Source organism: Cucurbita moschata, unplaced genomic scaffold, assembly GCF_002738365.1.
Source record: "Cucurbita moschata cultivar Rifu unplaced genomic scaffold, Cmos_1.0 Cmo_Scf00010, whole genome shotgun sequence".
NCBI classification, from domain to species: Eukaryota; Viridiplantae; Streptophyta; class Magnoliopsida; order Cucurbitales; family Cucurbitaceae; genus Cucurbita; species Cucurbita moschata.
The window spans coordinates 1,918,235-1,931,406 of record NW_019268526.1 but is presented as its reverse complement, the minus strand read 5'-3'; the positions used below and the strand labels follow the sequence as shown (position 1 = coordinate 1,931,406).

Below are 13,172 nucleotides of genomic sequence, written 5' to 3'. Positions count from 1 at the left end.
TGGCATCAGAATTATCCTATATTGGTTATTGTTGAGCTCAAAATTCTCATTCACTAGGAAGTTCTTATTTTCGTGCATCTGAAAATTCACTTGCATGAAACTCAAAATTTTCATCATTCAAACCCAAAACCCATAGCCATATGCATCCATTCAATATTTATTGATAACATCCATAGCTTTACTTCTTTATATAAATAGATATGAAAATTTGTATTCTTCTTATATAATTTGGCTCTTGTGGATATCTAAAGAAATTCAGACGAAACTTCTATAAAGCCTTTTCAATTGAATACAATCTTTCTCGATAAAGCTGTTTTCTCTAACTGGACCTTCTCTTATAAGATGAATATTTTTTACCATATTTGGTGTACATAGATATTTTCCAAACAGACTGATAAGTGTTAGCGTAGCAATCCAGTGGTGAAGTATTGATACAACTAAATTTATCATAATCTATCAGCTTAAACTTTTGGGTTGATCGGCCATTTAACATATTTTTTCTGGTATGTTCTTTATATTTATTCGTTCGTTGCCATTTTTCTCTCGCACTGTAGGTTACATTAATCCTAAAACTACTTGGACTAGTGAGATTATGAAGCTGAACCCTCTTCAGTTATGTTAAAGCAGTGAGAGAAAAACAAGTAACTAATAAAAATTGGAATGAATGAGCTGATGACACAATTTTTTTGTAAGAGAATAATGTAATTCCCATTTCTCAAACAACCAAGTCACTGTACAGTATTATCTTACTCTACTTCCTAAATCTGGGGGTGGCAAAACTGTGATCAAGAACATTTCCTTTTTGTTCTTTCAACTTTCATGATCTGTGCAGCCTAGCAGCAAGATTTAAGAAAGCATCTTCTCTGCATGGAATCATCAAGCCGCCCACTGGATGGCAAAATCCAAATTCTTCTTCTGATCTATTAAGAAGATCTACAAAAGAAGGATGCTTCAAGTATGATATAGGTACCACAAATCTCTTCCTTTGAATCTCTCCCACATAGACTACAATGTGGCCTTTGGGAACATTGGATTGATTTCTTGCAGATATAGCTTGCATTTTCAGAATCTGCTTGGCATTAAGAAGAATCGATGGCAAACGGATTCCCATATCGGATATTTCCTCGAAACAAGAGAAAGGTACTGACTTTGAATGGTGTTCTGGTTGATTCTGAATTTGATGTAGGAAATAGAGTACTTGTTGGATGAGAATGGCTTTATTTCTTATGTATATTTATAAACTAGGAACTGGAGAGGAGAACAAAAAGAGTATACTTCGAGGGCCTACTTCTCCAAAGGCTCACATGGGTTTGCTCTATCGATTAGAATTTTCTTTCATTTCCTCGTTGGTCCCACTTTTTCCAATAACAAGTGGTCAAAGAAAACTTCACCAAGTTCGTCATTATCTCTTGGAATATAAGTGGCAACATACCATGTGATACTCCCAATCCTCATTAAGTGCTTCCATTAATGGACCTATTGCAGTGGCTGAGAGTACATTGGTGGTGATAGGAGCTGTGAGTCAAATGAAATCTGAGCTACTTCCCTCACCTACAAGCTGGGTTCATTGATGAAGAAATTTCCTCTTGCAAAGTGGTCCAATCACACGGATATGTTGGCTTGTCTTTACACTTTCCTTACAAAGCCATCTGTTTTGATGTGCTATTCCACTGGAACAAGCATGGTGTTGTTTGAAAATTGAAATACAAATGGGCCTATAATTGAGCAATTTGAAACACACATGGGAGCCAAGAGAAAGGATTAGATCAAAATAGAAAATTCTTGTGACGTGACAAAGTCATGTTAAGTGGGTCCTCTAAGTTGTTAAACTACCGATGCTAGTGCGCCCACTTTTAAGCTCATTGGAAATCCTCAGGCCACTTCACTCTTCATAGCTCTATAAATATATAACCTATATTAGTTTGAAGTACACGTTTGTGCTCTGAATATCACGATTCTACTTCCAACCAAGGCTAAACTCAAGAGTTGTTTACAGTTTCTTGACCATTTTCAATAGATTTAACAATGGGGATTCGTTTGCCATCATCCCTGCTGCCTACTGCCAAGCAAATTCTCAAGATGCAATTGGGTTTTGTCAAGAAGCAGTCAGATGTTGTTCCTAGAGGTCATTGTGCTGTATATGTGGGAGATATCCAAAGGAAGCGATTTGTGGTTTCTGTTTCATACTTGAACCATCCTTCATTCCAACAACTACTCAACCGAGTAGAAGAAGAGTTTGGTTACCATCATCCACTCGGAGGTCTACCAATTCCTTGCAAAGAGGGTGCATTCATTGATCTTACTTCTAGACTGCAACACTCTTGAAGGATGAAGATGATGGAATAGGCATCAATCAATTTTTGACCCATTTTTTTTTTCCTGAATTGATTTCTTTCTAACTCCCCTGGTTGTGTACAAATACAACCTTAAGCCTTTTGGAATGCAAATGAGTTTCTTTCTTAGTGACTTTCCTACCTAAACGTAATACAAATAGATTTTTCAGTCTCATTTCATGTTCCTCTTCTTATTCTTTGATACTCTTGTCTGTTCATTGCTGTCTGTCATGCAGAATTGGATTCATGTTCCTCTTCTTATTCTTTGATACTCTTGTCTGTTCATTGCTGTCTGTCATGCAGAATTGGATGTTTTTTTTTTTTGGCTATTATACATGTTCAAAATGGAACAGAGAGACAACCTTTGCATACAATAGGGTCCAAATTCCATGAACACGACCTCATTCTGTTCATAGAAGAAAATGCAGGTGGCGTTGACAGTAATTAAATCTTGGATTGAATANGAGTGTTTGTAATAATCAGAATATTAGAAACGTTCTCACTGAAATGGCATCAGAATTATCCTATATTGGTTATTGTTGAGCTCAAAATTCTCATTCACTAGGAAGTTCTTATTTTCGTGCATCTGAAAATTCACTTGCATGAAACTCAAAATTTTCATCATTCAAACCCAAAACCCATAGCCATATGCATCCATTCAATATTTATTGATAACATCCATAGCTTTACTTCTTTATATAAATAGATATGAAAATTTGTATTCTTCTTATATAATTTGGCTCTTGTGGATATCTAAAGAAATTCAGACGAAACTTCTATAAAGCCTTTTCAATTGAATACAATCTTTCTCGATAAAGCTGTTTTCTCTAACTGGACCTTCTCTTATAAGATGAATATTTTTTACCATATTTGGTGTACATAGATATTTTCCAAACAGACTGATAAGTGTTAGCGTAGCAATCCAGTGGTGAAGTATTGATACAACTAAATTTATCATAATCTATCAGCTTAAACTTTTGGGTTGATCGGCCATTTAACATATTTTTTCTGGTATGTTCTTTATATTTATTCGTTCGTTGCCATTTTTCTCTCGCACTGTAGGTTACATTAATCCTAAAACTACTTGGACTAGTGAGATTATGAAGCTGAACCCTCTTCAGTTATGTTAAAGCAGTGAGAGAAAAACAAGTAACTAATAAAAATTGGAATGAATGAGCTGATGACACAATTTTTTTGTAAGAGAATAATGTAATTCCCATTTCTCAAACAACCAAGTCACTGTACAGTATTATCTTACTCTACTTCCTAAATCTGGGGGTGGCAAAACTGTGATCAAGAACATTTCCTTTTTGTTCTTTCAACTTTCATGATCTGTGCAGCCTAGCAGCAAGATTTAAGAAAGCATCTTCTCTGCATGGAATCATCAAGCCGCCCACTGGATGGCAAAATCCAAATTCTTCTTCTGATCTATTAAGAAGATCTACAAAAGAAGGATGCTTCAAGTATGATATAGGTACCACAAATCTCTTCCTTTGAATCTCTCCCACATAGACTACAATGTGGCCTTTGGGAACATTGGATTGATTTCTTGCAGATATAGCTTGCATTTTCAGAATCTGCTTGGCATTAAGAAGAATCGATGGCAAACGGATTCCCATATCGGATATTTCCTCGAAACAAGAGAAAGGTACTGACTTTGAATGGTGTTCTGGTTGATTCTGAATTTGATGTAGGAAATAGAGTACTTGTTGGATGAGAATGGCTTTATTTCTTATGTATATTTATAAACTAGGAACTGGAGAGGAGAACAAAAAGAGTATACTTCGAGGGCCTACTTCTCCAAAGGCTCACATGGGTTTGCTCTATCGATTAGAATTTTCTTTCATTTCCTCGTTGGTCCCACTTTTTCCAATAACAAGTGGTCAAAGAAAACTTCACCAAGTTCGTCATTATCTCTTGGAATATAAGTGGCAACATACCATGTGATACTCCCAATCCTCATTAAGTGCTTCCATTAATGGACCTATTGCAGTGGCTGAGAGTACATTGGTGGTGATAGGAGCTGTGAGTCAAATGAAATCTGAGCTACTTCCCTCACCTACAAGCTGGGTTCATTGATGAAGAAATTTCCTCTTGCAAAGTGGTCCAATCACACGGATATGTTGGCTTGTCTTTACACTTTCCTTACAAAGCCATCTGTTTTGATGTGCTATTCCACTGGAACAAGCATGGTGTTGTTTGAAAATTGAAATACAAATGGGCCTATAATTGAGCAATTTGAAACACACATGGGAGCCAAGAGAAAGGATTAGATCAAAATAGAAAATTCTTGTGACGTGACAAAGTCATGTTAAGTGGGTCCTCTAAGTTGTTAAACTACCGATGCTAGTGCGCCCACTTTTAAGCTCATTGGAAATCCTCAGGCCACTTCACTCTTCATAGCTCTATAAATATATAACCTATATTAGTTTGAAGTACACGTTTGTGCTCTGAATATCACGATTCTACTTCCAACCAAGGCTAAACTCAAGAGTTGTTTACAGTTTCTTGACCATTTTCAATAGATTTAACAATGGGGATTCGTTTGCCATCATCCCTGCTGCCTACTGCCAAGCAAATTCTCAAGATGCAATTGGGTTTTGTCAAGAAGCAGTCAGATGTTGTTCCTAGAGGTCATTGTGCTGTATATGTGGGAGATATCCAAAGGAAGCGATTTGTGGTTTCTGTTTCATACTTGAACCATCCTTCATTCCAACAACTACTCAACCGAGTAGAAGAAGAGTTTGGTTACCATCATCCACTCGGAGGTCTACCAATTCCTTGCAAAGAGGGTGCATTCATTGATCTTACTTCTAGACTGCAACACTCTTGAAGGATGAAGATGATGGAATAGGCATCAATCAATTTTTGACCCATTTTTTTTTTCCTGAATTGATTTCTTTCTAACTCCCCTGGTTGTGTACAAATACAACCTTAAGCCTTTTGGAATGCAAATGAGTTTCTTTCTTAGTGACTTTCCTACCTAAACGTAATACAAATAGATTTTTCAGTCTCATTTCATGTTCCTCTTCTTATTCTTTGATACTCTTGTCTGTTCATTGCTGTCTGTCATGCAGAATTGGATGTTTTTTTTTTTTGGCTATTATACATGTTCAAAATGGAACAGAGAGACAACCTTTGCATACAATAGGGTCCAAATTCCATGAACACGACCTCATTCTGTTCATAGAAGAAAATGCAGGTGGCGTTGACAGTAATTAAATCTTGGATTGAATATTGGATAACGGAGCTCTCTTTCATAGCCATTATGAGGCCCTCCATAAATATATACGAGATGTGAGCTCTCTCCCATTGTTTTGACGGTTTGTCTCTACAAAATCCCAAAAATTGGCCAGCCTCCTATTAAACAGATCGACCAGTCTCTGCCATCAATACTACATAGTTAACTGCAGAAGGCAGATAGGTTGGATATTGATCTTCGATTATGAGATCGAACCAAGAGGAAAATTTCATAGAAAAATTTAACTTGTCACGCAAGGATCCAGTATGCTTTGGATAGGTTGAACTTTGAAGTTTGAATCTTCAAGATGCTACCCAGTTTCTTCAGTGATGTATCATGATCTGCAACAGTTTTTCTTAGTTCCATGGATTGCAGGTTAACCATCACAAATAAAGCAGAAAAGAAAAGGCTATATAGAAATTGATGCTAAATTTGTGTTTTCTTTTGATTCACTTCTGTTGGTAAATGCACCATTACAATGCCACTCATTTACAGGCAAGAAGGACATTCCATTCTACAACATTCTAGTATGGGTCAAAATACAATTGAGTCAGAAACAACCAGAAAAGGTTGTAAAAAATTGCAGCTTGAGCATTTCTGTTCATCGTTCAAGATACTTGCAGTCTAGAAGTGAGATGGATAAAGGCGTCTTCTTTGCAAGGAATTGTTAGGCCTCCATGTGGATGATGGAACCCAAACTTCTCCTCTGCGTGGCTGAGCAATTGCTGGAACGATGGATGGTTTAGGTAAAATATTGGAACCACAAACCGCTTCCTTTGGAACTCTCCCACATAAACTGCGACATGACCTTTTGGAACATCCAACTGGTTTTTGGTGAAACCTGACTGCATCTTCAGAATTTGCTTGGCATGAGGAACCAAAGATAGAAACCGAATCCCCATTTTCTTGAGATGAAAAGAGTGTCAAAAAGGTCAGGAGCTAACTATAAGAGGATGTAGTACTTGAAATGAGTTGAATTTTGTGTTTGAAGGCTCATTTTGATGTTTATATATATAGAGTTTGTGAAGGAAGTCCTATCTATGCTGGTGAGTGTGGCCTTTCCAGTGGCTATGTGGGGGTATTGATGTCTGGTGGTTGGGTATATTTGAGTATACTGGTTCACATGGCTTTGCCCAACTCATGAAAGGGCCATCCATTTTCTTCTCCCACTCCATGTTCGCTGTATTTTATACCACAAATTTCAGGTTCATTGGTCAATTGTTTCCATATATCTCTGTCAACTCATAGATACTTCCAGACAAATTCCATTACATTGGTAATAGAAATGCTGATTCTTGAAGCTGATGAGAAAATTTACACGTCTTTGTCATCAAGTGCTTGTTTGTTTTAAGTTTCTTTTCACCATCATGAACTAATTTTCCCTTGGCAAGACTTCGCTCGACAAACATCTATATGGTGTTTTAGCTATGTTCTGTCCATACTTTGATCTCTTACTTAAAAAAATCATCATTTTGGAAGTGTTTGTTTAAATTGTTTTTTTTTTTTTTTGTCTTATCAACTGATATAAAGTAGTAGCACATTTAAGGAATCAAGGGGGTCAATGAGTGTGGAAATACCGAAAATGAGCAAGTGTGTAACAGCTCAAGTCCACTGCTAGTAGATATTATCCACTTTGGCCCGTTACTTATCGTCATCAGCTTCACGATTTCAAAACGCATCTCTCCCTAGTAAGAAATTTTTCGTTCCCCTCTCCAGTCGATGTGGTACTTGCAAGGTGTGAGTCTTAACCAATAGATTATTTTAGAATGATCCAACCAATTGCAAGCATAGGGGTTGAGTTACATGTCAATAGAAATCACAGGTAGAAATACATACGGTTTTTCTTGTCCACCACACTCTGACCTTTTGAAAGAATACAAGGATGCCTTCCATACTCCAAAATCTCCAAGTGCCTTTTTCTTGTCCACCACACTCTGACCTTTTCGAGAGTTAGCTTGGGTTAGATTTTGGAGTATGGAAGGCATCCTTGTATTCTTTCAAAAGGTCAGAATACAAGGATGCCTATCAGTGAGATTTAAGAAAGCATCTTCTCTGCATGGAATCGTCAAGCCACCCATTGGATGGCAAAATCCGAATTCTTCTTCTGATCTATTGAGTAGATCTACAAAAGAAGGATGCTTCAAGTATGATATAGGGACCACAAATCTCTTCCTTTGAATCTCTCCCACGTAGACTGCCGATGTGGCCTTTGGGAACATCAGATTGATTTCTTGCAGATAGAGCTTGCATTTTCAGAATCTGCTTGGCATTAAGAAGAATCGATGGCAAACGGATTCCCATATCGAAAATTTCCTCAAAACAAGAGAGGGGTGACTGACTTTGAATGGTGTTCTGCTTGATTTTGAATTTGATGTAGGAAATAGAGTACTTGTTGGATGAGAATGGCTTTATTTCTTACGTATATTTATAAACTAGGAACTGGAGAGGAGAACAAAATGAGTATACTTTGAGGGCCTACTTCTCCAAAGGCTCACATGGGTTTGCTCTATCTATTAGATTTCATTCATTTCCTCTTGGAATATGAGTAGCAACATACCATGTGATACTCCCAAACCTCATTAAATGCTTCCATTAATGGACCTATTTCAGTGGCTGAGAGTACATTGGTGGTGATAGGAGCTGTGAGTCAAATGAAATCTGAGCTACTTCCCTCACCTACAAGCTTGGTTCATTGATGAAGAAATTTCCTCTTGCAAAGTGGTCCAATCAGACGGATATGTTGCCTTGTCTTTACACTTTCCTTACAAAGCCATCTGTTTGATGTGCTATTCCACTGGAACAAGCATGGTGTTGTTTGAAAATTGAATTACAAATGGGCCTTTACTTGAGCAATTCATGGCATACATTTCAAACACACATGGGAGCCAAGAGAAAGGATGAGATTAAACTAGAAAATTCTTGTGAGCCGACGAAGTTATGTTAAGTGGGTCCTCTAAGTTGTAAAGCTACCGATGCTAGTGAGCCACTTTTAAGCTCACTGGAAATACTTAGGCCACTTCTCTCTTCATAACTCTAAAAATATAGATCCAATATTAGTTTGAAGTACAAGTTTGAGCTCTGAGTATCACGATTCTACTGGAAATTCTAAACTTAAGAGTTGTTTACAGTCTCTTGATCATTTCCAATAGATTTAACAATGGGAATTCGTTTGCCAACATCCCTGCTGTTCGGTTTTGTCAAGAAGCAGTCTGATGTTGTTCCTAGAGGTCATGTTGCTGTATATGTGGGAGATACCCAAAAGAAGCGATTTGTGTGGTTCTTGTTTCGTACTTGAACCATCCTTCATTCCAACAACTACTCAACCGAGTAGAAGAAGAGTTTGGTTACCATCATCCACATGGAGGTCTAACAATTCCTTGCAAAGAGGGCGCATTCATTGATCTTACTTCTAGACTGCAACACTCTTGAAGGATGAAGATGCTGGAATAGGCATCAATCAATTTTTGACTCATTTTTTTCCCGAATTGATTTCTTTCTAACTTGTGCACGAATACAATCTTAAGCCTTTTGGAATGTAAATGAGTTTCTTTGTTAGTGAATTTCCTACAAAAACGTAATACAAATAGATTTTCAGTCTCATTTCATGTTCCTCTTCTTATTCTTTGATACTCTTGTCTGTTCATTGCTGTCTGTGATGCCGAAGTGGATGTTTTTTTTGGCTATTATACATGTTCAAAATGGAACAGAAAGACAACCTTTGCATACAATAGGGTCCAAATTCCATTAACACGACCTCATTCTGTTCATAGAAGAAAATGCAGGTGACGTTGACAGTAAGTAAATCTTGGATTCAATATTGTATAATGGAGCTCTCTTTCATAGCCATTATGAAACCCTCCATAAATATATGCGAGCTATGAGCTCTCTCCCATCGTTTTGACGGTTCGTCTCTACAAAATCCCAAAACCCGACCAGTTTCCTATTAAACAGATCGATCAGTCTCTGCCATCAATACTTCATAGTTAACTGCAGAAGGAAGATAGGTTGGATATTGATCTTCGTTTATTAGATCAAAACAAGAGTAAAATTTCATAGAAAAATTTAACTTGTCACAAAAGGATCCAGTATGCTTTGGATAGGTTGAACTTTGAAGTTTGAATCTTCAAGATGCTACCTAGTTTCTTCAGTGATGTATCATGATCTGGCAACAGTTTTTCTTAGTTCCATGGATTGCAGGTTAACCATCACAAATAAAGCAGAAAAGAAAAGGCTATATAGAAATTGACGCTAAATTTGTGTTTTCTTTTGATTCACTTCGTTTGGTAAATGCACCATTACAATGCCATTCATTTACAGGCAAGAAAGGCATTCCACTCTACAACATTCTAGTATGGGTCAAAATACAATTGAGTCAGAAACAACCAGAAAAGGTTGTAAAAAATTGCAGCTTGAGCATTGCTGTTCATCCTTCAAGATACTTGCAGTCTAGAAGTGAGATCGATGAAGGCATCTTCTTTGCAAGGAATTGTTAGGCCGCCTTGAGGATGATGGAAGCCAAACTTCTCCTCTGCGTGGCTGAGCAGTTGCTGGAACGATGGATGGTTTAGGTAAGATATTGGAACCACGAACCGCTTCCTTTGGATCTCTCCCACGTAAACTGCCACATGGCCTTTTGGAACGTCCAACTGGTTTTTGGTGAAACCTGACTGCATCTTCAGAATTTGCTTGGCATGAGGAACCAAAGATAGAAACCGAATCCCCATTTTCTTGAGATGAAAGAGTGTCAAAAAGGTCAGGAGCTAACTATAAGAGGATGTAGTACTTGAAATGAGTTGAATTTGGTGTTTGAAGGCTCATTTTGATGTTTATATTTATAGAGTTTGTGAAGGAAGTGCTATCTATGCTGGTGAGTGTGGCCTTTCCCGTGGGTATGTGGGGTATTGATGTCTGGTGGTTGGGTATATTTGAGCATACCGGTTCACATGGCTTTGCCCAACTCATGAAAGGGCCATCCATTTTCTTCTGCCACTCCATATTCTCTGTATTTTATACCACAAATTTCAGGTTCATTGGTCAATTGTTTCCATATATCTCCGTCAACTCATAGATACCTCCACTCCATATTCTCTGTTTTGGCATCGACAAACCTCTATATGGTGTTTTAGCTATGTTTTGAAGCTTTCTTGACCTCTTATTTTGGATTATAATTGCACCTCATTGAAACGAGTGGGACTGTCACCAGTAGTTAGGGAACATAAGGAAGTGCATGTATTCAAACAAAATAAGCAACCCATGTGAGCATTTATGTAGGCCTTCTTAGACACCTACTTGATACTGTTTTCTTCTCATCACTTCTGTATTCCTGAACCCATAAATACAGATCAAAGGAACTCAATCTTCAACATACATTTCAAACATATCCTCATTCAAAGTAATACACTTCCCAACTTCTAAACTAGACATGGGAATCAGACTTCCTTCACGTCTCCTCAATGCCAGGCAAATTGTCAAAATGCAGACCGTTTCGCCTAGAAATCAATGTGGCGTTCCCAAAGGTCATATTGCAGTCTATGTGGGGGATATCGAAAGGAAGCGGTTTGTGGTTCCAATATCATACTTGAATCATCCGTCTTTCTCAGCTTTGCTCGAGACTGCAGAAGAAGAATTTGGATTTAAACATCCAACGGGAGGATTGACAATTCCTTGCAGAGAAGATGTGTTCATCAACCTCACATCCAGGCTGCAAACGTCCTGAAAGAGGGAAGAAAAACAAATTTCCACACAATTTTGTCAGATTCTCTCCATTTTTTCCCCATAGTTAAGTGTAGAAATCAATGTATAGTTAGTTTTAACGTGTTCGATCGGGTAGCTGAAAGGTTATAACACATTGCCTATCTACCTGAACATCATTTACACAACTTACAATTACAGTCTGTAAACGTGGAAATACAAATACTTAGCCACATTTCTTACTAAAAAAGGATTGCCCTCCTTCATGAACTTTAATTCATCTGAATTCTTCATGTTTTTCCTTTTCATGTTCTTGAAACATTATTTGGATATATCTGGGCGCAAAAACTGTTCCCTGATGGTTGCTCATAAGAGAGCGAGTTCAAGACGAAAGAAAGCTAGAGCATCTTCCTTTTCGTCTTGCCTCGAGGGCTTATAGGTCTTTCTTCTTTCCCGAACGATAAAGCTGTTTTCTCTTACTGGACCTTCTCTTATAAGATGAATATTTTTCACCATATTTGGTGTAAATAGTTGGCAAATAGGATGGATATCAGTTTTTTTGGATTTGTTTATGTTTGAAGCTTTTGTATGCTATTATTAACAAAGCTTGGATTATCCATCTCAGGTAGAGCACCAGTGAATAAGCTATATAGAAACTGAAGATGAATTGGTCTATTTTTCATTGATCCTGTTGGTAAAAGAACCTTTACAATGCAACTCATTTACAGGGCGGAAGGTATTCTTCTCGTCGAAAATAAAACAAAAAACTCTTCATCGTTCAAGATACTTGCAATCTAGAAGTGAGATCAATGAAGGCATCCTCTTTGCAAGGAATCGTAAGAGCTCCCCGTGGATGATGGAAGCCGAACTCTTCCTCTACATGGCTGAGTAGTTGTCGGAATTATGGATGGTTAAGGTAAGATATCGGAACTACGAACCGCTTCCTTTGGATCTCTCCTACGTAAACAGCCACATGACCTTTTGGCACATCCAAATGGTTTTTGGTAAATCCTAACTGCATCTTCAAGATTTGCTTGGCATGAGAATCAGACTACCTTCACTTCTCCTCAATGCCAAGCAAATTGTCAAAATGCAGACCGTTCCATCTAGAAATCAATGTAGCGTTCCCAAAGGCTATATTGCAGTCTATGTGGGAGATACTGAAAGGAGACGGTTCATGGTTCCAATATCAAGCTTTGCTCAAGAGTGCAGAAGAAGAATTTGGATTTAAACATCCAACTGGAGGATTGACAATTCCTTGTAGAGAAGATGTCTTCATCAATCTCACATCCAAGCTGCAAACTTCCTGAAGAGAGAAAAAAGACAACCCTCCACACAATTTTTTTCCCATTAGTCAGGGATATACTTGCTTGGTATCCGGACTGACTCGGAGAGGAATTTCTTCAGTGGATGTCGAGTCAGTTCGAAAGTCAGTCCCCACAGGAACATAAACAAAGTCAGCAGGGCAAGTAGTAAATCCAGGATCAGTACCCTTCTCAGTCCTATACCCAGTAGGAGCAGCAGAAACGAAGGTTGAAACATCACTAGAGACATAGGTGGGAACATATGATCCACTAGTAGCATCTAAGTAAGCTGCATACCTTCCTGCACCTGCTTCAGTCGTTTTTGTTGATGGAACAGTTAATTAAGCACTTGAATTTGACCGATAGTGATGCTGGTACTACGCCTTTGCTTGCCTTTCTGTTGATGCCTATAGCTTTCTCATCCTACGTTACATGAATATATCTGGATAAGTGAATGATGAACAGTTTGAATGAAATTTAATCTTTTTTAATCTTTTCTGAATTCCCCTTATGTGAAAACTCAAAGTTTCTTAATTGAAACCAAAAGCCTCTACCAAAGGCATACATTTGATGTTCATAAATTTACTGTTTCAATGAAACTAA

General features: G+C 37.8%; 6 protein-coding genes across 6 annotated transcripts; 2 read left to right on the top strand and 4 right to left on the bottom strand.

The window, feature by feature from the left end:
• Positions 1-563: 563 nt before the first annotated feature.
• LOC111448840 (auxin-responsive protein SAUR21-like) lies at positions 564-1,291 on the bottom strand. The gene has a single exon (XM_023088607.1). The coding sequence runs from the start codon at positions 1,109-1,111 to the stop codon at positions 818-820; it is 294 nt and encodes a 97-aa protein (XP_022944375.1). The 5' UTR covers positions 1,112-1,291; the 3' UTR covers positions 564-817.
• Positions 1,292-1,965: 674 nt separating this feature from the next.
• On the top strand, positions 1,966-2,469 carry LOC111448822 (auxin-responsive protein SAUR24-like). Its single transcript, XM_023088590.1, has one exon. The coding sequence runs from the start codon at positions 2,026-2,028 to the stop codon at positions 2,323-2,325; it is 300 nt and encodes a 99-aa protein (XP_022944358.1). The 5' UTR covers positions 1,966-2,025; the 3' UTR covers positions 2,326-2,469.
• Positions 2,470-3,382: 913 nt separating this feature from the next.
• LOC111448839 (auxin-responsive protein SAUR21-like) lies at positions 3,383-4,137 on the bottom strand. The gene has a single exon (XM_023088606.1). It carries the CDS (start codon positions 3,950-3,952, stop codon positions 3,659-3,661), a length of 294 nt encoding a protein of 97 aa, XP_022944374.1. The 5' UTR covers positions 3,953-4,137; the 3' UTR covers positions 3,383-3,658.
• Positions 4,138-4,794: 657 nt separating this feature from the next.
• LOC111448823 (auxin-responsive protein SAUR24-like) lies at positions 4,795-5,310 on the top strand. The gene has a single exon (XM_023088591.1). It carries the CDS (start codon positions 4,867-4,869, stop codon positions 5,164-5,166), a length of 300 nt encoding a protein of 99 aa, XP_022944359.1. The 5' UTR covers positions 4,795-4,866; the 3' UTR covers positions 5,167-5,310.
• Positions 5,311-5,964: 654 nt separating this feature from the next.
• LOC111448828 (auxin-responsive protein SAUR24-like) lies at positions 5,965-7,567 on the bottom strand. The gene has a single exon (XM_023088595.1). It carries the CDS (start codon positions 6,474-6,476, stop codon positions 6,183-6,185), a length of 294 nt encoding a protein of 97 aa, XP_022944363.1. The 5' UTR covers positions 6,477-7,567; the 3' UTR covers positions 5,965-6,182.
• A 2,380-nt stretch (positions 7,568-9,947) lies between these two features.
• Positions 9,948-10,468, bottom strand: LOC111448830 (auxin-responsive protein SAUR24-like). The gene has a single exon (XM_023088597.1). It carries the CDS (start codon positions 10,296-10,298, stop codon positions 10,005-10,007), a length of 294 nt encoding a protein of 97 aa, XP_022944365.1. The 5' UTR covers positions 10,299-10,468; the 3' UTR covers positions 9,948-10,004.
• Between the last annotated feature and the right edge of the window lie 2,704 nt (positions 10,469-13,172).